Here is a 24,459-nt window from a genome sequence, read left to right as displayed (position 1 = left end):
GTTGGTGTTATGAGAAAAGGTGGTGGGGCTCAGTGGTTAGAGCACCCCAAGTTCGATGCCCAGTGTCTCCGGGCAATGCTGGGGAAAGAGCCCTGTCTGGAGAGCCGCGGGCAGCCGGTGTCGACAATGCTGAGCAGAGCTGGATCAATAGTCTGAGGCAGCTTCCGATGTTTCTATGGGAAACAGCACGTGGTGAAGGAGGGGACCCTCAGGAAAGAGGCTGCAAAAAAAAAAAAAAGTGGGGTGGACAGTAAAACAATGAGAGGGAAATGAGCAGGAGGAGAGAGAGTACAGTGTGTGTGTGTGTGTGTGAGAGAGAGAGAGAGAGAGAGAGAGAGAGAGAGAGAGAAGACTGTGTGTGCATGCATGTGTATGAGTGAGAGAGAGAGAGAGAGAGAGAGAGAGAGAGAGGAGGGGGGCTGTGGATGAGAAAGGGTTTCTCTCTCTCTTCCTCTCTCTCTCAGAGCTCAGTTAATCCTGCTGTCAGTTGGCGTTAAGGCAACGATCTAAGCGCTGGATTCCAGGAGAAAGAGACACACGGCAGTATAGAAGGAAGTGAGGACCGAAAGGGGGGAGAGGAAAAGGAAAAAGAAAGGAAGGAAGAAAGAAAGAAAGCAAGGAAGAAAACCAGAAGGGGGGAACTACCAAATCTATGCTTGGACCTGGGCTTCTTTCTCGCCAATGCAAAAGGGAATATGCAGCACATTTTTGCCTTCTTCTGCACCAGTTTCCTAGGGGCAGTGTTGGGGGTCAATTTCCCCAGCAACATCCAGATAGGTGAGTGCGAAAAGGTTGCCCATTCTGGAGCGAACGCATTTTCCTGGATGGTTCTGTGTGTGTGTGTGTGTGTGTGTGTGTGTGTGTGTGTGTTAAATCTAGCCCATCCACCGCCTCCTCTCGCAAAGAAAGAATGGGGGTCTGGCCCATGCATGGGGTGGATTTGCTATAGAATTGGGGGATCGGAAAAAAAATAGATATTGATACGGGATGGATCTCTCCTTCTTAGTGGGTGGGGGACATGCCTGCACATGCCTGCTTCCGAAATGGAGGAAGCAAACAATTTCTCTCTCCTCCTAAATCTGGGACTCAGCATTTCATTTGGGGAAGGGTAGACCGGGGCACTTTGCATTCTTTGGCCATCCTTTTGTTTGGGGGAGTGGGGAATGGTTTCTACTGTCCGTAAGTAAAGAGATAACCTCGGGGAGAAACCAGTCTTTGTTGTTGCGCTGAAACAAAAGCAGAACAACGCCAGGAAGGTGTTGCACTCAGGCTCCTTCCATTCCATGCATCCACTTGTTTCCCGCCCCCCCCCCCTTCCCAAGCATCAGCGATACACCTTTCATTCATTTCGCCCCCCCGGCATTCAATCAGCAGGCAGCTTCTCTCCCCCACTCCAAATACATAATTGATAGTATTTGCTTCGGAGAACGGTCTCCCTCCTCGCCCTTATGTCTCTTTGCAATGCCAATTCCTGGCTCACCCTCGCAGTAAGGGCGGGGGTTAGAGAAACTCATGGGATAGCCTCACTTGCAGGATTGGCGCTTTTATTGCAGTTTTAACGTTCCCTCGCCGGCATCCTCCTTCCCCAGATTTCTTCGGGGAAACACAAAACCAACCTGTAAAATTAGCAGGCTGCCATTTCTAGCCCCCTCCTTGGCAACCACAGGCACCGAAGTGGGGGTTTAGTGTTTTTTATTTATTTGTTTGTTTTCCTGGTGCAAAAATAAGCCTTTCCACGAAAAAAACAAAACAAATCCAGAAATCGTGCATGCTGCTGAACGTGCAGAAAGCATCCTGCTATTATTCGTTGGAGGTTGCGCTTCCTGCTTTTGCTTTCTTTGCTGAATTAAAGTGTGAGAGCGATGAATAATATTGACGATGGTGATCATCCGTATGATGCTCTGTTCCATCCCGCCACTGACTCTTGTCTCTGCCTCATTTGCACATCTGCACCTTAGGGATGTCACACTCGATTTGCATTGCTGTCAAAACTCAAATGGACCCCCAAAGTGCCGAAACCGGATTCAGAGGTCTAATTGCACATTTAGCTACAATTAAGCCACTGTCAGCAGCACGCTTGGAGCCATTTGGGCAGTTACACCTGCATTTCTAAGATGGGAAACTAAATAAATTCAGTAATAAGCAGACCTTGTGGCACCCAGGTTTCTGCGAGGTCCTCTTGTTACCTGAATATACCCCTTGGTACAGCTAACACCCCTCGTGATACAGTGTGGCTTAATTTATTTGTAACAGTTATTTGGCCAATCCCCAGGCCCCATTGTCCAAAGAAAGGTGCTGCTTGGATAATGCAGGATTCGTTTTCCTTTGTTCCTTTCCTCTTAGTTCTCCAACAACTTGTTGAGTAAACATCTGCTCTGTGTGGGCAAATGTAGCAGATTCAGATCTGGTGTAAGGGGGATGGGGGGGAGGAAGGAGTCTTCCTTGGATGCTCATTCCTGTATTTGACCAGCTCCTTTTTAACCCTTACAGGAAATGAAGCCCACGGAAATGACCCCCCCCCACACACACACCCTTCCCGTTCTCCATAGCCCTGATTCACTCTTTGTTTACGATCATATTTGGGATCTGGTGGTGTGTTTTGTGTTTGTGTAATGGTCAGACTGCACAGGATCCTGAAAGATCATGTCCAAATGCATTTGTCAGTCTTTAAGGCGCAAGAGGATTCTTTGTTCTTTTTGCTAGCAGACACTGTCTGACATGGCTACCTTTCTGGAAACGTGTCTGGAGAAAAGTTTTTGCCACTCTACTAGCAAAGTGGTGTCCTAGAATGCCTACATGCTGGAGTGTGGTCATAATAATGCCATTGTCACTTAATGCTTCACTGCTGATTAGTTTCCAACCTCTATTCTGTTTTTCTCCAGGGGGATTATTTCCTACTCAACAATCCCAGGAACATGCTGCTTTTATGTTTGCGTTGTCTCAGTTCACAGAGCCCCCCAAGCTGGCTCCTCAGATTGACATTGTGAATATTAGTGACAGCTTTGAAATGACCTACACCTGTAAGTAGTGGCTCTCTCTACAAGCCCCCCCTCTCCCCCCATCTTTTTTCTGCCTTTCCCATCTAGTTCACCATTGCAGAGGCTGTTGCTTTAAAATTAAAACACTTTATCAAGGTCTGTATGATGAGATCTCTAACAGAGTTCCACTCCCCAAGTTATGATTATTCCTCTTCCTTCTCCTTCTCCTATTGTTCCCACCATTCCTCTCTTAGTTCCCCCACCCATCGTTATGGATTTGTCATAACCCAAGTGTGTGATACATACAGAACAGAAAAGGAATTATTTTATGTACTGTATTTTGATAGCTATAACTTAATCGCGCAGCATTCTTTTCTTTTTTTTAAGTAACCAACAGTTATCTGACATTGGCTGGAAGTGCAGTCAAAGCTCAGATCGAAAGTTAGCAATGCAAGCAAGATGAGAGGTCTGAGCTGAAGCAGTTCTTCTTAGACTTTTACCCAGAGCTGTTAAAAGGTTTCTCAGATTAATAATTTTTTTAAAAAATGCAAAGCTTTTCATAGGTTTTGTGGGACATCTCTCCAGAAATCAGCATGGTGGAGGACTTCATATGATATTAGCAGGGCGGAAGCCCAACCAAGTTGATTAGCCATGAAGAGGCATAAAAGAAACACAGAAAACAAAGCCTTCTCCATTAAAATGGGATTGCTGGCAGATTTTGGTCTTTGTAAATATATGCTGCTATATGCACAAAAAGGGGTTGATTCGGTATTACAGGAATTATTTAGCTCAGTTTCCTGCTGTCGGTTACACATATGTGAGACCCAGTTTTTATAACAAATTTGGTCTGATGTAGAAGCCTTTACCTTGTTCCTGACATGAATAATCCCAAGGCTCCCTTCCACCAACCAGACTAGAATCATTATTATGTTTAGAGTTGTAGTTTTGGCATGTTGTTAGTAAAGGATCGTGTGTGCAAATGGTGGATTTAGACTGTGGCTATTATAAATAGCAGAACACAAAGGACTCAGAGAAGTGTGGCATCAAGGTGAGAAGATGAATCAGAATATGGGTCCAGAACAGATCTAGTTCTGTTGAATGGCTGGAGGCTATGCTAGATTGATGGACTGAATTGAGGATTTGATTTACTGGATGCAGAAAACCACTGAATAGCATCAAAACTAGACAAACTCAGAGGAATGTGCTGCTGTTGGAAGGCTGATAATGACTTGGACCATTAACTACAGATATTAAGCAGGATATTTTATCTCTGACAACAAGAGTCTGACAAAGCTCAGAAGGAAGCATTCTGCCCTTCCATCCTTTTGTTCAAAAACAGTTTGACTTTCTGAGCTTAACTAACTGTGTCAGCATCTGAGTTTACAATATCCTAAGGTGTCTAGGGTCATATAATATCATTGTTCATTTGGCTTGATGGGTCCAGGAGATCCCACCCAGCCCTGTGGTTTGCCAGTTTCATGTCTCTAGTTGAGTTGAGTTAATCCACACAGAATTGAGATTATGCTTGCAATGGAAACTGCAAGCAAACCATCTCCCACTCCCCCCCCCACCCCCGGTCCCAACGGAACAACACTGTTTGACTAGCTTATATTGGAGATTGGCTTTTTGTAAAACACTGTGTCCTAATGGCAATTGCATCCAACTGCAAACCTATTTGATTGCAGTTGCAATTAATTATCAGTGTTTTAGTAAATCAGAATCTTCCATCATTTTGTTCTCTGCAGATTGTAGGCAAGCTGTGCTTTCAGTAACAAAGCTAATCATGGAGTACTACACCTGTGCCTCTTAAAAATTGTACTAAAAATGGCCTTCCTTTCTTATATCACTTTTCTTATAACCACTGATTATGTTGGAGAAACTCACAATTATTCATTTCCAGCATTTATATGAGTGCAGATTGCTTTGGTGGGCTCTTTCTATTCATAATGTGATGTAAATATTCTTATAAAGATTGTTTGTTTCCATGGAGATGCACAACACGCTCTTGGTTGCGTTTGGGCTTTTTTTTGTAGCATGAGCTACCTTTGTCCTCAGATGCCCTGCCACTGATATTTTCAGCTATTCGTAAAGTAGGTGGCTCTTCTGATAAAGTTATTGTGTGGTGCCTTAGGACAGAACTGGCAGTAATACAATCAAAATGGTGTGTGTGTTCCTCATTAGTTCTTGTAAGACTAATGTGGGGGTGAGCAGCACTTGCAGAGATAAATTGGTAGGTTGGAATGGAGCCTCTAACCCTTTCACCACCTGTAAGTTATCCCCTGAATATACGAGGGTATCCCCTACCCCCAAAAAACTGGAGTCAGCAGGGAGCCTGTCTTGGAAGGCAAAATAGCCTCTCAGGGCCATTTGCAGAATTGAAGGAATAGGAGGGGTTAAAATCTTACAACCCTCCCTTTTGATCTCTAATCTTTTTGTGAACGTGCTTCTCTTGCTCCTTCACTCCCACAGTGGGTTTGGGAACCACAAGGCAAAATCTGGAGGGCAGAAACTAGTTAATCGCCAGAAACAACTATTGCTATTGGATCTGTTCTTGCACAAATGGTTAAAAGCCCGATGGTGGTAGCTGGCAATCATTGCTGTAAAGTGGAAGTTTAGAGCAGGGGTCAGCAAACTTTTTCAGCAGGGGGCCAGTCCCTGTCCCTCAGACCTTTTGGGGGAGGCGGACTATATATTTTTATTTTTTGGGGGGGGAATGAACGAATTCCTATGCCCCACAAATATCCCAGAGATGCATTTTAGATAAAATGACACATTCTACTCATGTAAAAACACACTGATTCCCGGACCATCTGCGGGCTGAATTTAGAAGGCGATTGGGCCAGATCCAGCTCCCGGGCCTTAGTTTGCCTACCCATGGATTAGAGTCAGCATGATAAGCAAGAATCTAAAAGTATGTGTGTGTGTATGTGTGTTTGTGTGTGGTTCTTGAGACTAGTGGCACCAAAATGGAGTTTTATTTATTTAATGTGATTTCTAAGCCATGCTTCATCTTAGAGATCCCAGGGTACTTTACTATACAAATATAGAATATCAAACATTAAAATGTAAAGATTTTTAAACCAAACTAAAGTTATTCCATTTAAAACAGTTGTCTTGAAGCATCTTGTGAAAATGTATTTTCTTTGTCCACATGTGCCACATGTGACAGGAGTTTTGCAAGGAGAATCCCCCAACCACCAGTGGTGCACAAAGTAAAAAGTCATCCACTGCCATCTAGCAGGTAATATTGAAATAGAACTAGGAGTCACATACAGTGGAACTGAGACCTGGTGCTGACAGGCAATAAGCCAGATGCAATGACTGACTGTTGCATGGTTGCCATGGCATCATCTTTGGTGATATAAAGCAATAATAAGCAGGCTATATATGATGCATTTAAATCTTGGGTGCTTCTGCAACAATATTGACTGCTACCTCCTAGGAAATGGGTCACGTTTGAAATTAAATTGTTATAGAAAGCATTTGTCTTCCCCTCAACATTAAAGCAATTTGAAAGGTAAAAACCCCATGATAAATACAAATATATAGCAATGTTGCTTTCATGCATTTTTCCTTTAACAATGCAGGCTTATGAAAATTTACTGGGTGCCTTTCAACAGTTGTGTTAATGTTAGCCCTTTAAAAAAAGAAAAAAGTCTGTTATGGTGAGCACATTCTTTGTTTATGTTATATACCCTTTATAGGGGGCTGCTCAGAAGGAAAACAAATTAAAGGCACATCTTTACTTCTGCTAATATCTGGATTTCAGAGACAGTTGCATGCTTCTCTAGGGAAAGACCTATCACCAAAAGCCATATCACCACCCAAAACATTTTTGTTGTGAAACAAAAAAAACAGTCAACTAGATTAATGAACTGTCTTGTTGTTTTTTTACATTAGGAATATTAAGAATTCAGCTGTGGAAAACACCACAACTGAACATGCCAGCCACAGCAGACCTAATCCCCAAACAGTCAAAATGGAGGGGCATCATAGTAGATAGTAAATGAAACAGTAAATGAGAAAATAAAACCTATGGGAAATGGCAGTATGTGAAAATGTAGGATGTGAACAAGTTAGATTTAGCTTGTAAGAGCAGGAGTAGCAAAACCAGAGCACTTAGCTTTTCTGTTTCCTCTCTAAGAGGAAATGGAATTGGTTTTCATTCCCTCCATTTCCAGTGCTCAGTCTCTTTCTGCCATGCTTTTTGAAGCAGCACAACATATGCTCTAGAGAGGAAGGTATCATCAGGGTAGGTGAAACCTCAGTGTTTACAAAGGGGTGGGTGAGAAACTCTAGAAAGAAAGAAAAAGGTGAGACTGTACAAACAGCCCAGCGAGGACCAAGTGTGCTCAGTATCCATGGAATCACAAAATTGTAGAGTTGGAAGGGACTATGAGGATCCTCTCATTCAACCCCCTGCAATGCAGGATTCTTTTGCCCAAGGTGGAGCTCGAACACACAACCCTGAGATCAAGAATCTTATGCTCTACCAACTGAGCTATCCCAGAAGCTGGCTAACTGTTTCCATTGGTGGTGGTGGTGGAAAAATAACATGAAGTAGAATGGGATGGGTGGTGGTGGTGGTGGAAACCTGATTAGCAACACTCCATGCTGGAACACTTTATTGCAGGCCTCACTTGTGGAGCATAATGTTCATGCTGTTGGTAGCCAGAATGCTATTCCACAATGTATTGGACTCAGTCACTTGGAGGTATTCATCCACCAACCTCTTATTAGCAGACACATGGCTCACACATACCATTTCTAGCAGGATGTACCCTTTCACCACATGAGCTGAAACAGGAAGTGCTACCCTGCCCTGCTGCCGCCACTGCCTTCACCGTCCAGTGGCAGAGAAGTGGTGCGGACATTGGCATTGCATTTGGGGGAGATCTTGCTGGCTTCCAGCAAGATCTCACCAAAATCACACCAGATCTTTTGTGATTTTGGTAAGATCTCACCCTAGATTGATGCCAGTGGCACTTCTCCACCAGCAGCAAGGGTGCTACCTTGGGGGCTTCCGCCACCTGAGGCAGCAGCCTCGTCTAATGGTTGGACTGTCCCTGATACTGAGCTGCACTTGGCAATAGCAACCATAATCTAGAAATCTGTTTGTAAACGCATCATCCACCGTGGCATGTCACTTCAGATTATAGTACGGGTACTTGTAGTGTTGTTTCTGTTGTTTTTACTGAATGAACGTAGAATTATGTTCATTCAATTATACTTACTTAGAAAACTGTGTGCAAATTGCATGAAGCTAATTGTGTAAAAAACAAAAAAACCTTAACTTTACAGTGGTACCTCGGGTTACAGATGCTTCAGGTTACAGACGCTTCAGGTTACAGACTCCGCTAACCCAGAAATAGTACCTCGGGTTAAGAACTTTGCTTCATGATGAGAACAGAAATTGCGTGACGGCGGCGGCGCGGTGGCAGCAGGAGGCCCCATTAGCTAAAGTGGTACCTCAGATTAAGAACAGTTTCAGGTTAAGAACGGACCTCCAGAACAAATGAAGTTCTTAACCCGAGGTACCACTGTATTGGCAAGAGGACTTATATTTACCCACAAAATATAAGTAGCATTGCTATCTTGTACCTTTTATCAGCCGAGAGGCAATTGATCAGGATGAGTAGAAGGGTTTGTTGTTTTTTGGATCACTGATTTGGGTCACAAGTTAACAATAACAAAAGGAAACGTATCATCCTACCCAGACTTTGGCATCAGCTGGGGTAATACCATCATTTATTAAAAACATAAGAGTCGGACTTGACTAAACGACTAAACAACAACAAGATGAGCCCTACTGGATCAGGCCAATGGCCCTTTTGGTCCAGCATCCTGTTTTCACAGTAACTAACCAGATGCCTGCAGGAAACTTACAAGCAGGACTTGAGCACAAATCACTCTGCTCTTCTGTGGTTTCCACAACTGGTATTCAGAAACATACTGCCTCTGACCAGGGGTGCAGAGCAGTGTCTCCATCATAGCTAGCAGCTATTGGTATAAAGAGACAGGGGATCTATGGCCCACCAGAGGGCCTTCTAAGCAATAGCTTTGAGCACCCTCTTCCCTTCTGAGCTTTGGCTGGTGCTGAATTTATCTATCTTTCAGCACTAGCTAAAGACCATCTTCTTCTAGAAAGTATTTCAAGTGTAATATAGGGACTCCATTGTGAAAAATGAAATGCGTTTTAATAATCTGTTTGAATTGCATGCTTTATTTTTGGTTAATGTGTTTTGCTTTGTTGTGATCCACCCTGAGCTCAGTCTTGATGGATATACAATAAGTAAATTAGGGTTGTAAGATGAGAACAGATATGGCTGAGCCAAAACTTGGAGGTATGTTTATGAACATTTTCTTTACTCATCACATGTAACTCCCTTTTTGGTGACTTATTTTCCCCCAGGAGGTTTAGGGAAAGTTTACGCTCCCTGCCAATTCTGTACAGGAGGTTCTGCTAAGACAGTCTCAGGTAATTCTGTCTTCCTGCCCCAATGTGGGTCATTCAGGTGGTGATAATTAGTTTATTCTTCACCCTAATGATATTCAATTTCGGTACCTATTTTCCCCCTTCAAATCAGCCACCATCATCTGAGGAACAGTGGCATCATCATCAGATATGACTATGTAAATGACACCAATGAGGACAATTCAAAGTAAGGACAATGCTTCCCCAATGTGTCCTGTTAGCTTCATTTGTCCTCATTATGTCACCACATAGCCAAATCTGATTGCCTCTGGGTAAAGGGGAGGGGGTAGCTGGATTGTTAAGACTAGTGCTGAAGCAGCAACCAGGTTGTACTGTGGACACCAGCCAATAGATGCAAAATAGGAGCAGTTTGGATTCTCTAACAGTCCTAACCTTCTCACTGAAAATGTTTACTAGATAACATTTGGCTCTATCCTAATAACATGAAGCAATGGGGCATAGTTGGGTCAATGTATGAAGCAGCCTTCCCCAGCCAAATGCCCTCCAGATGTTGGACTACAACTCCCCTCTTCCTTTATGATGCTGCTTGCTGAGTAGAACTAGAAGTTTCATGGATGGTGGAAGAGCTGCAGTATGATTTGCTTAGACACCTGCACTTATTATGTGGAGCCTTCTTTTTTCTTTTTCTATAATTTTTGGTAGCCTTAATAAAAACACTTTTTGCTTCCCATGACAATCTTCAGATATCTTACTCATGCAGGAGCCTCGACATTTGCCTTAAAAAGTCTCTTTAGGTGTAAACTGCAATCTGGGTGCACGTTGGTCAATACAGTGTACCTGCTATCTAGTTTGGTGCCCTGTGCTCTGGATAGGATAGGCTGCTGGAGTTAGTGTACTGCAACCTTACGCCAAGGCAGTAGAGCAGATGGTTGTTTGATCCCTTTCCATTTTGGTATGATGACTTTATATACCAATCACACATTTTCCTCTTTATTTGAAACTACCAAGGTCATGCAATCATGTTGTTATTGTTGTTATTACTATATTAGTAGTGTTAGTTGTAGAAGTTGCAGTGCTCCTATAAGCAATAGAGATGATGATGATGATGAAATGATAAATTTGTTATGATATTTTCTTTCATTTCCTTATACAACACACTGGAACCTTACTTTTCAGCTCTAAAATTGCCTTGTATTATTATTATTTTTAGAAAGCAATATGCACACACATCAATGTTCTCAACTGCAGGTCTAGATTTATTGCAATTAAACCATTATTCTGTTTGAGCAGGGGGAAATAGCCTCCATTGATAAATGTGTACCAGCCACCATTTCTCAGAATAGGACTGTTGTAATTTATTCCACTAGTAATCAATTAAAATGCAGTTTTGTAATTAAACTTCCTCAAGCTTAGTTCTATGATACTATGTAAATTTGTGTGTGTTGTATTTGCTTATCCCAGGAGTGCCATAAAATTGACTGAAATGCATGTTCCCAACTGCAGTGATTCCACACACAGACCAATGATACTTATTGAATTTGAGCAGCCTAACTGTATGAAGGATTAAGATACAGATTACTGCATCTGGAGCCAAGCTGTCAGGAAGGCCATGGGTAATGGACTAGAGACTTTCTGGTTAGTGTCTGCTCTGTTCAGTCTCTAGCAATGGAATTAATGATGCTCTTGGTTCTTTGATGTTGCTGTTTTAAGGGCAGACAGAATAACAAAATAAAAATCTGGATCTAGTTCTCACCCTTGGACTCTTCAGAACTTCTTCTATCTGTGGATTTCGTATAATAAAAAATGTTCTGCAAAAGTCATTTTTGTTCACTTGTGGACATGGTAGGAACTCAGATATTGATTTGTGTCAAGGTTCAATGTTTGAAAAGTTGCTGTTTCAAATGCGACTTCTCAAAATATCGTCTGCTATCAATATTTTGGCTTGTGATTTCATCTCATTGTCGTCGTCCCCCCCACTTTGTCTAGAATAGGCCATTGGCCATGGTGGCAAAGAATGATGGGTGTTGTGGTGCCACAATATTTGGGGGGGATCATGCTGGCTACCCTGACCTAGGATGCAGATGGACAACCTGCACCCTAAAGCTATATGCAGCCTTTGATCCCAGTCCTTGTAGCCTAATTTCATGTAAATGGTAAGGAGCAGGAATAGGAATTCAGGCAAGAATGGGGAGGGGGAGAAATATGTGGCCCCATTCTGCTATTCATCACTGTTGGACTTCTGGGTAGTGTAACTACTCTATCAAAGCCTCACTGTACATCCTCTGTACATTCTGAGCCCTAAAGATGATATTTACAGTACCCTAAAAACAGAATGAAAAGACAATTGCCTCCCCCAAATTATGGTAGCTCCTGGCTGATGCCCACCTTGTATCCTGAGAACATTCCCTCTTCTCCATCAGTCAGAATGCAAGGGGATCGCTCAAAATTCCCCTTCTTCTTCTGTAGTCTAACCCTATTCTCCTACAAATTTTCAGCTCTGCAGCACCTATTCCCTTTCTTTTCTCTTCTTGTGCAAGCCAAAGCTCTTCTGAGAGGCTGTACCATCAAATCACCCCACAATCCCTCCTTGTTCTCCCTGTCTCCTTTCTGAGAAAGCCAGCTAATTGCTACTTTGGTACTGTTTTTCAGTGAAACCCTTTGTTTTCTGGGAAAGCTCTGAATTGTTTCAGTGGCTTTATAATGTATAAAGTACTAAATGATCTGAACATTACCCACACTTGTCTCCTTAAAATTTGATTAGCATGCAAGTAAAACTGGCATCAGACTGTGTTCCAGGTGACTAAGGGAAGAGTTGCAGTGGTTAGAGGTTTTCCCCTTGTAAACCATTTGAGCTAACTTCCCATCTACACCTCCACAAACATTCATTTTCTGGATGGGCTTATTCCATGAAAATGGGCAAGTTGAATGTAGACATGCTTTGAAACATATGACCTGAACTAACTTGGTAACACCATTGAAGTTAGCATTTCCCCTGTGAGGAGTTTGTCCCTTTAAAAGAACAGATTTTGCTATATAAACATGTCATGTAGGGTCATTTGTTTACTGGTCTCAAAAGAGTCTAGTCATATAATTTAAGTGCTATAATTTAAGACCCAAGGACTGCTAAATGAGGCATCTTCTTCTTTTTCCTTGTCCTTTTTTTTTTTTTGCAGATTTCTTGAGACAGTTCTGTTATTAACCAACAGACCATCAAATCAGCTTGTCTTCTTCTGCTGTTTCATTTGGTTCTGTCTCCTGCTATGGCCATCTCTGAGACATTAGGAAAGGATGGTGGGACATAAAAGAATATCTTGCAGAAACAAATTGCCTGAGGGAGGTTAAAAATGAGTCTGAGATAGATTTTTATCTCAGCATTAGCATTCCAGCATCTTCTCAGCACAACATAGCTCAAAAATAATACAGCACATTACGTACCACAGCAGTCTCCTTTCTGTTTGCTCAGTGTGTCAGTCATTATTCCTCACATCAGCTGCCTTTGTTCGATTTCCTCCATTCTGCTCTTTAAATGTCATTGCCAATCAATCCCGACAGCAAGATATTTTGGCTTGCTAATTTCCCCCACCGTGCCTTTCATCCCGAGTTGTTGAAAACAACCCCCATTTTCACCTAAATCATGGCATAACTCACACCCATAGCTGGAGAAAAGGAAGTAGAATATAAATCCACAAAATTGGTTGACATTTTTTTGAGAAAGTGATAGGAAGAGGGTGATGAGAAAGAAAGAAACGGATTATTTACCCAGGCCCTGCTTTTGGCTTTCCCCCCTTTTGGCCAATGTGCAGCAATGGCGCAAAGAAAAATAGCAGAGGGAAAGTCTAAGATTAGTGAGTAATATGGGGCTGATGACAAGGGTCGTCTAATGAGAAAAAGGATTCCTGACTCTCACTTAATAACGGAAGTCTTAGAGTTGTATCCTCAGGATAACAGATAGTGAATGCCTGGAAGTGAAGCTAGTTCCACAGAACCGGAGTGAAAATCAATATCTGAAATGATATGATACTTCCATTGGTTGCACAGCCTTTCGTTCAAGACAAAATATAGATAAGGCAAAAATGGGATAGGGCCCCTGCAGTGTCGGAAGTTGTGATATTGTTCCATAGTGGAACATTGGCCATATCACAGTAGTCTTGTATGAGTCCAGTGTGGTCAGAGATGATGTGCGGCTGAATCATAGAATTGTAGTATTGGAAGGGACTCCAAGGCCCATCTACTCCAACACCTACAATGCACTAGTCTAACTAAAGCAGTGGTTCCGAACCCATTTTTGGCCATGCCCTACCTAAGCATCTCTAAAATACTGATAAAACACTGGGATCAACACCCATATTAAAACAACAGTAAATATTATTGGTTTGAACTTGAGGACATTTCAAACTACCTGACCAAAGGCACTGAGGAAAGCATTTAAGGAAAAAGGAAAAGAAAGCACCAGACTGCATTAACTGAAGACAAAATATAAGTCTTCTATTACTGTACTACAAAGGGCCAGGGCTGCTGGGATAATCTGAAAATGAGAAACAGGCCTGGTCTGCTGGGAGTTCAGGGGAAATTTCTATGTACAGAAAGTGATTAATGCATTTAATGAACTATCCAAAAGAAGCACAAGATAGGAAACCACCACCAGGCTCTCTAAAGAATAACAATGAACGCCATCCCAGGCAACAAATTCAATAGCTATATCCAGCCTAGCAGATCAGCAGAGTAGCACATGCAAGTCTCAGACAGCCTAGAGCCATTACATCTGAGCTCCCTGTGCCAACACTGGGATCAACACCCATATTAAAGCAACAGCAAATTATCTGCATGCATGCAAAAAGTTCCTCAGTTTACTCTTTGCCCTTTCCAAATACAGTGGAACCTCAGTTTTTGAACTTAATCCATTCCAGAAGACCGTTTGGCTTCCGAAACATTCGAAAACCTAGGATCAATGGGCTGGCTGCAAAGTCAATGGGTTGGGGAACCTCCCCAGAAGCCGTTCGACTTCTGAAAATCGTTTGAAAACGGAAGCATTCACTTCCGGGTTGTCGGCGTTCGGGTTCCAAATTGTCCGGCTTCTGAAGCATTCAACAACCAAGGTACCACTGTACAATGATTTCAGGCAGCAAGACTGAGAAAAACACCCTTCCTGAGATCTTGGAAAGCCACTGCCAGTCTGGATACACAATGCTGAATTAGATGAACAAGTGATTTAAATAGAAGGATGTATATGTTCAAAGCACGCTGACCATGCCAACCCACAGAATGCCAACCCACAAAATCTCCCAAGAATCAATGAAGTATCCAAGGACACAAGGAACACACATGTGGGGAAAAAGTCAGGAAAGATTCTGTTTGTGATTCTTCTACAAAGAGGGGGACCTGGATGGTTACATTAAAGGTAAAGGTAAAAGACCCCTGACAGTTAAGTCCAGTCGCAAACGACTCTAGGGTTGCGGCATTCATCTTGCTTTACTGGCCGAGAGAGCTGGTGTTTGTCCGCAGACAGTTTTTCCGGGTCATGTGGCCAGCATGACTAAGCAACTTCTGGTGAAACCAGAGCAGTGCACGGAAATGCTGTTTACCTTCCCGCCGGAGCGGTATCTATTTATCTACTTGCACTTTGACGTGCTTTCGCACTGCTAGGTTGGCAGGAGCTGGGACCGAGCAACGGTAGCTCACCCCGTCGTGGGGATTCAAACCGCCGACCTTCTGATCAGCAAGCGCTAGGCTCAGTGGTTTAGACCACAGCGCCACCCGCGTTACACTAATGTAACATTACATTACTTTACGTTAGCATGTACTAATTTGACCATGTTGTAACATGAGCAGCAAACTGCAAAGAAATTGTCCAATTTTCTAGGTTTCTAAACCAGATAATAAAATGCTGGACCATGACAATGCTGGGCTCTCAGCATCGCTGTAAGCTGATTCAAAAGACAATCGTGTATTGTTAAGATTCTTTCCTGATATTCCTCCCACCTGTGTGTCCTCTTCTGACTCTCCCATTTAAACATACCTTCTTCAGATTGGAGAATGATGCAAGGAACCACTGTTAACAATGTCTGTGGTATTGCAAGCAATTTCCTATATCTGATAAATTCTTTCAATCTTTCTTTTACTTTTTTCTAAAGTGCTCATAAAATCAACCTCCTAAGGAATTGTACAGGTTTCCTTTATTTTAATATGAATACAATTACTGATATAAACCAGGAAAGAATCTCTGCTTGACTGTCACAAAGTTCTGCTCATATATAGAGCTCAATCATCTTATCTAATGAGTGAGGTGAAGTCCAAAATAAAAGATTAGCATCCGTGAATTAACTTTTAAAACAAAACACATCCACAGTGTTTCAAATGTGTCCCCAGTCCCCACATAAGAAGTAATCTCCACTGTTTGTGTTATAGACACCCAGAAGTAAGTGAGTTCAATGGGGCTTATGCCCTGGTAACAGTGTTTATAGCACAACCCTCCTATATGTGATTAGATATCTTGCATTGGGTTCAATTGGCCTTGGCTATACCTGAAGGATAGTATACATTCAGGTATAACCAGGACTTGAGGTATACCCAGCCCGGACACTGAGGTCCACCTCCAAGGGTCTTCTGGCAGTTCCCTCACTGCAAGAAGTGACTTTACAAGGAACCAGGCAGAGAGCCTTCTTGGCAGTGGCACCCTCCCTGTGGAATGCCCTCCCATCAGATGTCAAGGAGCTAAAGAAATATACAACTTTTAGAAGACATCTGAAAGAAGGCCTGAATCAGGAAGTTTTTAGTGTTTGACATTTTAATGTTGTGATATGTCCTGGAAGCCGCCCAGAGTGGCTGTTCCAGATTAATTTCCAGGTTTAACTGGTTTTGTTCTTTAAAGTCCAAAACAGATTGGGACCTTGATATCTGTAGAACCATCTCCTCCAATATGAACCTATCAAGAAGCTTAGGTTTTTAGTGCAAGGCATGCTTTGCATCTCGCCACTGTTTGAGGTTGAAGGTGGGAATGCCAAATAGCAGCTTCTTAACCATGGAACTTAGACTGTGGAAGACAAAACAGAGCACTGCTATTCATGCTGCATATGGATCCATGAATAAATTTTTGTACCTGCTTTTGACAATTTGATATGAAGCTATTGTCTTAGTTTTCCTTTTTATGTTCTGTGCATTTAGTCAGATGCTTTAAATTGTTGGTAGACACCTTGATTAGATTTCTCTAGAGACAGAAAGTTGGTCTATGAGTGCTTTAAATGAAAAGAAATGTTTGTGGCATACATTGGTGAGAGAAGATATATGAAGCAAGCTGACTGCAAACTTGTTGTGGTATTGTCTTGAGTACCAATGCAAAGAGTTCCCATTGAGATTGTCATGTCATGAAGAAATAAGCCATCACTTTTATTACACGTAGATCCCATAATCAACAGGAGAATCCAAGCTGAGATTCTTCCATTGCAGGGGGTTGGACTAGATGACTCTTGGGAAACCTTCCAGCTTTACAGTTCTGTGATTCTGTGTGGACCTTCTGATATAATTTTGTGCAATAACATGCCACAGACATCAGTGTAACTCAGGAACAAACCTTAAAATCAGGCTGCAGGGTGTACATAAGCTAATGAATTGTGACATAGTGTACATTCTCTCTCTCTCTCTCTCTCTCTCTCTCTCTCTCTCTCACACACACACACACACACACACACGACTGCAGATGACAAGGAAGAGGGTTTCATGTTTAGGTGAAAATAGGACAGATCAATGCAAAATTTTGATTTGCTGAAGAGTTCAGACAACTATATAAATCAAAATGGACGGACGCATTGATCTGATGCCAAATATATTGAACTTAAGATATAGCTACTTCTCAGGTATGTGCTGCAGTCACTAAATGCTGTTTCCAATGCCTCAGCTCTTTGTTGTTGCACGATTTTACCTACTTGTACAATGTTTTATTAAGCATCAAATGTTCTCTCTCTTTCCTTTTGACAACAATCCTTATCCACAAGAAATATAATCAATGAATCAACTATGAACTCCTGGAATATTTTTTCTCATGAACTAGTCCATATGTTCACAGGAAATTGACTAAGTGTGTGTGTATATTAACTCATTTCCAGTTTTAGTATGAACAGAGTCTATCACTGACACATATATCTATCTCTATTTTAAAATTATTTATTATATCAAGTATGGTAATAGACCCTTCTCTGGCATGTGGTGACTAAAATTTGGCTAGCTTGTCACTCATCCGTCAGGTTGAGATTCTTTTTTTTTTTTAAGAGAGTTTATTTTGGAAAGAGTCTAATTATGAAAATGAGGAGCAGCTGTGAGATCTTCTTTCGACGACTCATGGAATGTGAGCTCAATATCTTTCCTAGATATTAATTTATTACCAGGTGGTAGATACTTTGTGCTGAGCCTCTGCACTCTGTTTTGCTAAAAGGAAGCTGAGTTGAATTGAACACAATTTGCTTGGAGATTCAAAATACTAGGTCCTCTATGCAACTGGCTTGCCTTTTGCTAATTCAGACAGACCCAGACATATGTGTGCTCACACTCTCAGGGTATAGATGCCAAGACACAGGCAGAATGGTTACCCAGAAATGCCTTCCTGTAAACCCCAGGGCTGTTGTTACACGGGGAAGCCGCCTGATCAAAACCAAATGTTCCATACTGGAAATGTTAGTAGGGAAGTGGAAACTAAACACAAGGGGTAGTCCTATGTGTCAATGAGAGAAGAAACCAGTATTTCAGTACTCACAGCCAGTGTTCAAAACACTACATGTTAAATGCTGAGAAGGTAAGAAGACCGGCCAACCAGGCAAGTAGAAATTCAGCAGCAGTTGCATAGTCAGAAATAGAGTTATAGAGATTTAGGTCAAGAAGTCAGGAAGGTCAGGTGGAAGTAGGGAACCAGGAGCAAGACAAAGACTAGCATGAACTTGGGACAAGGAACGAAAAAGATAGAAATTGAAGGTTGAGCTCAGGAATGAATTGGGCCTATTGGACCAGTTTGTGACCCTAGGTCAATATGAGTTAAAAAAACAATGCCAAGCAATGCATAGAAAAGAACTCCACAAATAGTGTGTAAAAATATTAATATCAATTTGGTCTTGAGCATCACCATGTGTATTTCCTATCTATCTTTGTAATAAAGTGTGTGTTGATGTACCATACACCTCTTGTTGCTTTTAAGCTTATTTTTCCCTCTGAAACAATTGACTTCTTTGTGGCATGCTGCAACTCTGGGTTAAAGATCCCATCCCATGTTTCTTGGGTGTTGTAAGATACGCTAGCAGGCATAGGCGTTTCCCCTTCTCTCTGGGAGCTACCGATAAGAATCAACAAGCCTCTAACAGGTTTATAGTCTGTTTTATTTACAACAACACAGAGAGAGCTGCATCAAGCCACCCTCCCTCGGGATCTTAGTTGTTCACTCTGGATCCCCGCAGCAAGAAGGACGCCAACATCCTGCTCTCCCACCCCTGTACATCTGTTGAGCCTTAACCCTTTCAGACCTCCTAGTATGAGGGCTGGGAGGAAAGTCCCCGCCGCTCTCGAATGAAGAGTCTCCTAAATGCTCCCTTCCTCCTGGTTGCCTAGCTACTGACTCTAGCTCTTCCCCTGACTGTGCCATCTCTGAATCAGCTGCTGGGAAAGTTGAAGGAAGTGGGGGGCAAACTCTCCCTTCTTCTTCTTCTTCTTCTTCTTCTTCTTCTTCTTCTTCTTCTTCTTCTTCTTGTCAGAGGTTCCTCTGTCTGTGTCTGCATTCCTTCATCTTCAGAGTTAGAGCAGTCCCTGTCGTCCGATTCTGACCAACCTCTGACCAGGTGTTATGTGTATGGTGAGGTACAAAAATGTACAAAGTACATCTTGCTCAATATAATTTATGCTGGTGAAAGCTCTCCAGGGTTTTGGGAGGGGCTCTTTCCCACCCTTCCCCGGAGATGTTGGGAATTGAACGTGGGAGCTTTTGTGAATAAAACATGTGCTCCACCACCAAGCTGTAGCTCATCCCAAATGACTTAAAGTGCTTTCATGCATGACCACATGAGGTAGCCTTTCTCAACCTGTGGGTCCCCAGATGTTGTTGAACTATAACTCCCATCACCCCTAGCTAGCAAGGCCAGAGCTCAGGAATGATGGGAGTTGTAGTCCAACAACATCTGGGGACCCACAGGTTGAGAACCACTGACATAAGGAGTACTTTTCCATGGTCTTGTCCCATGTCATTGCAGTAATGTCTGGGAATCAGAACAAGTGGGTGGAGCCTGTTGCATGTGTCCCTCCCATCAGATCATTTCCAAGCCAAGGGACAGGCAATGAAATATTACGGCAACAGTATGGGATGAAGCCATGGAAAAGTACTCCCAGAGTGGTAATTCCTGAGGGGTGCGTTGTATTTCTTTCAGAAATTCCACTGTAATGTTTAGAGAAATGAATGACTTTAGACATCATATACAAGAGGCATGAAGAGAGGAAGCTTGGATCTTTATGGTTTCCTTTGCTGCTGCATGTTTCTCATATTTCTGTATGTAGCAGCATAGAGACTGTCTGTGTTCAGAAACTGCCAGTATGATAACTCATTTATTTGTGGCCCCATAATGGAAAGCAAAAATATCTCTTTCAATTCAAGCTGGATTAGTAAAGTTCAAAGAAGGCTACACAGTGAAGAAATTGACTTAGAAAGCTATTGTGAAGTTTAATTATTTGTCTTCCTTTTATTGACTTATGCAACAATATTTGAGAGCTGGTATAGCACAGTGGGCTGCACTGTCTCTCAGTTCATATCTCACCTCATCCATGAATGTGTTAGACACCCTGAAGCAAACAACTGTCTCTCAGCTTCAGCCCTCATTGGCAACACAAGGATCACACCAACCTACCTTTCAGGGTTATCACTTAGATAATATATCTGAATTCGTTTGAGCTCTTTAAATGATATCATTATCCTCTTATAACATCATCATCAGGTTCGTCATTGCATGAATTTAGAGCTAGGGTTATTCTTGCATAACTTTTAAGAACATTTCTGTTGAGATATATCAGGTTACATTTGTGTACTTTTAATTAAACATTGGATTTGACCTTGTGACCCGTTGCAGACAGACAAAGATTTCAGGCAGGTTGTATGATCAGGAATGGGAAGGAATTTAGAGGAAGGAAAAGATGCTGCAGTTGTCCAGAACTATCTAGTTAACTTTGATAAATTGTGCATACACAGACCGCTACTAATCAAATGGACTTCACACTTTTACCTATAGCAAAAGTATTTTTCTTCCTAATTTTATCTGCAGTCCTTTTAAAATAAAATCATTAATGGGAAAGGTAATAATGATTAGCTCAAAGCAGAAAACAACTCATTATTAGCTCAAAGCAGGAAAGAACTCATTTATTTGTTGTTGACAGGTAGTCCCAGAAAAAGTGGTTGCACTGCAAAGTCTCTTTTACAATTTAAAATTCCTTTATCTGATCAGTGAAACTGTTTGCAAGCAATTATCAATGGCATGTTTACGATGAGATTCTGAAAAGTACAAAAATCCCAGAACTGTGGCATTGAACACAGGATTCATCTGTCTGAAAATGCCAGCATTCATATATGGAAAAGGAAGTTTATATGTGGTTGTGGCAATACACTTGAAAATTTGCTGAAAATGAGCCAGCTGCTAGCAAAAGCCCGTGGGGTGGTTGAATGAGGCTGTCAGTGATTGAGCTTGGTGTTCAGCACCTTGGATAGCGCCTTGGTCCATATGTCAAGCAAAAGCAGAATATATGATGTAAAATAGAAGAAAAAAGTACAGAGGGGAGGATGCAAAATAGAAAAACCATGCAAATATATCTAATTTACACAAGTTGTAGAATTATATTTGTGCAGAATTTGGATTGCCCTGGCCCAGAATAGTGTGGGATACACACACAGCTCTAACAGATTATAATTTAAACCACTGCAACTTTATTTACAATTTCTGAATGCTCTGATGCTTTATTCAATTAACTATCCCTGGTTTCAAAGAAATTTGGATATTATTATTATTATTATTTATTAAATTTGTATACCAACCCTTCATCTGAAGTTCTCAAGGCGGTTCACGGCATAAAAGACAATATTAAAAATACATAATGCATAATATAAACAAAAACAGCCAATAACACCCCCCACACACACACACACAAGCACATTTAAAAGGATATAGAATTTTACCAGCCAAAGAGGAACATTTTTGCCTGGTGCCTAAAGGTGTATAATGAAAACACCAGGCGGGCCTCCCTGGGGAGAGCATTCCACAAACAGTGAGCCACTGCAGAAAAGGCCCGTTCTTGTGTTTCCGCCCTCTGGACTTCTTATGGAGGAGGCATACAAAGAAGGGCATCTGATGATGATCATAGGGTCTGGGTAGGTTCATACAGGGAGAGGTGGTCCTGTCACCACCATTGATAGTCCCATGCAAACCTCTCAGCTAAGTCATAATCTAGCACATTGTTTCTTCTGCATGGCTTTTAGCACAGCTGGCTGCAACAGGTGATAAAACAGAAATAAGTTCAAACTATGAACATTAAACATTAGGAAGAACTTCCTGACAGTAAGAGCTGTTTGACAGTGGAATTTGCTGCCAAGGAGTGTGGTGGAGTCTCCTTCTTTGGAGGTCTTTAAGCAGAGGCTTGACAACCATATGTCAGGAGTGCTCTGATGGTGTTTCCTGCTTGGCAGGGGGTTGGACTCGATGGCCCTTGTGGTCTCTTCCAACTCTATGATTCTATGATGCTGAAATAGTGGAGGCTTAAAGTAAGCTGAAGAAGGCTTGCTGTTTGACTTACATTCAGAAACATCCTAACTCAACTCTGCAGGCTTTGAAATGTAGCTGATCTATAGTCATTTTCTGTAGCTGCTAGAAGGATAGTACATTTCTGAATGTTAAAATTCACTCAGCAAATGAAATCATATCCAAGGTACATCTATTGTCTTGGAATATTAAATAAATTTAATATCCAGTGGTTGTTTCAGTGAGAAATAGATATAATCCCCAAGAACTTGTATATGACAGACACAGATAATTGTACTTTGTATCTGGAATTCAGAGGAACCATTTTGGGCAGTGATGATAGCTGCTATTTGCCATCTGCTCTTCCAAACCCATTACAATTGTAGAGGAAATTTCGCTTATAATTAACATAGAGATTCATTCCTCTCCATTCTACTGAAGTGACAAGGGAGTGATTTATGTGCTCATTTCAATCTTCATCTTTATCCCATAACATGGCCCTGGAGGCCTGGCCATATGCCTGGGGCAGCCTGATTGACATGCTGGTAATCACCCTTGTGCAGATTCACCTGCGAGAATTTCAAGGAATTAAACTGTGGAGAAATGTTGACTTGGACAATCTGTTTTCTCAGAAGTGAATCTGATCCACATTTGTCACTGCACGTACGCACTGATAAAGGATGTTTAATCTTTCAAACACAAACCCATATGGAAAATATAATACCTCAGAAATATTCAGTGAACAATGTGTGTGGAGGGGACTATGTTGATCTTAACATGCGAATATATATATTGAAAGTATACAAACAAGTATTGTGAATGAAAATATGACAGAACTCCAAAGGAAGTCAGCAGTGGATTTCTAGCTTCTGTGCAGGACACCCAAACTAAACCAGAATCTGAACTTACCGCAATGTGCTGGGTTCTGCTTCAAGAGGACTTTTTGCCAATGAAGCAGGCATCCATATTTGCAGGTCATTTGTGTGTGGTGGAGGCAGAATAATTGTAGGCCATCATCATGTATTGCCAGGGCTTTTGCATACGTGTAGTCTACTACTCTACAGCATCAAAAAGGTCTCTGGAGCTGGCAGAAGCCCACAAACCTACAAACAACTTTTTCATTTCCAGATAATTTGGAACAACAGGATGCGCCCCCTCTAAGTCTAGATTATTATGATTACTGCTTATGCTGTGCACGTCATATTTCTTTTTTATTCGAAAGGGTCAGCAAATAAAAACATGACTGAATTTGTCACAGCTAGATTAAAACTATGTGTGATATATTTGTCCTGAGAGAAATGCAGTGTATATTTAAGAATTATTGCTTTTTTAAAAAAGTATACTTACACTTTAGGGACAAAAAATAAACAACATTCTAATGGCATGTCCAGTTTCTACATTAATTAGCTAGCTAGTTTTTATACTGCTTTTCAGGGAAGCTCCCAAAACTCTGGGATTGCTCTGGGACAGAACTGAACTGCAAATATTAATGGCGTGTATACAGTTCTGAATCCTACATGCAATGGTACTTAACATCTACAGCATTTTATGAGAAAGGTACATGCTTCAAAGATTGGAACATGCTTAGGCAGTATGCCAAGGATGTCTGGAATTTTCCATATAATTCAATCGATATGGATTGAGCTCATATTGTGTTTCTTGACCTCTGTAGCAGACTGAAGGGACTGCCTGAACAGCCGTTTGGGGGGACACTGTTAAAAGGCAGCAAATTATTTAGTATATTATTATTGTATTTTTGCTGCTGGGGAGGGTAGGAGCAGAAGCACATGCGGGATTTTCTGCCTCAGCTGGCATAATAATTTGGCTGGCTTTGGGTTCTATGTGCCTTAGTCTGGTGGAACAGCATTGTTGTTTTGCCTCAGGCAACAAAATGTCTTGAACCAGGCCTCCCAGAGGGATACATACACTATCACTAAAATTCTATTCCGAGTTCAGAGATCCCAATAATCTGATCCTCAGAGCTTGTTTCATTGTCGATGCTGCTGCTGGTGGCGGTGGTGTTTTGTTCTCCAGCACAGTGCATTTTGCTGACAATCTTAGCTAGATTTAGCTAATTTTAAATCCTAGAGTAAGGCTATGATCACTGTGATCCCTTCCCAAATGGTCTACCAGGCTTATTTTAAAGTCTACATAAAAAGGCAGTTTGCAAACTGTGTCAGATTACACCTGCCTCGATTGTACTGCATTAAGAGGGGAAATGGCAGCATAAATATGGAAATCACATTTCAGAGAATGAAGAATCAATATCTTTCAAGCAGCTCACTTTCAGCGCATTTGCAAA

General features: G+C 41.7%; 1 protein-coding gene across 8 annotated transcripts in view; it reads left to right on the top strand.

The window, feature by feature from the left end:
* Window positions 1–259: 259 nt before the first annotated feature.
* Window positions 260–24,459, top strand: part of GRIA1 (glutamate ionotropic receptor AMPA type subunit 1) — a 193,490-nt gene continuing 169,290 nt past the window's right edge. For 3 of the 8 annotated variants that reach the window (XM_083603827.1, XM_083603828.1, XM_083603826.1), the window contains exons 1-2: window positions 264–777; window positions 2,883–3,020. In XM_083603827.1, the coding sequence (XP_083459953.1) occupies window positions 696–777; window positions 2,883–3,020 (220 nt within the window). In that variant the 5' untranslated portion in view covers window positions 264–695. Of the gene's footprint in view, window positions 778–2,882; window positions 3,021–24,459 lie in introns of all 8 variants that reach the window. The other 5 variants (XR_014545596.1, XM_083603832.1, XM_083603830.1 and 2 more) reach the window with 3 other exon arrangements.

This window comes from Podarcis filfolensis (genome assembly GCF_964270895.1).
Source record: "Podarcis filfolensis genome assembly, chromosome: 2".
Lineage (NCBI taxonomy): Eukaryota > Metazoa > Chordata > Lepidosauria > Squamata > Lacertidae > Podarcis > Podarcis filfolensis.
This window is presented reverse-complemented; position numbering and strand designations above follow the sequence as displayed.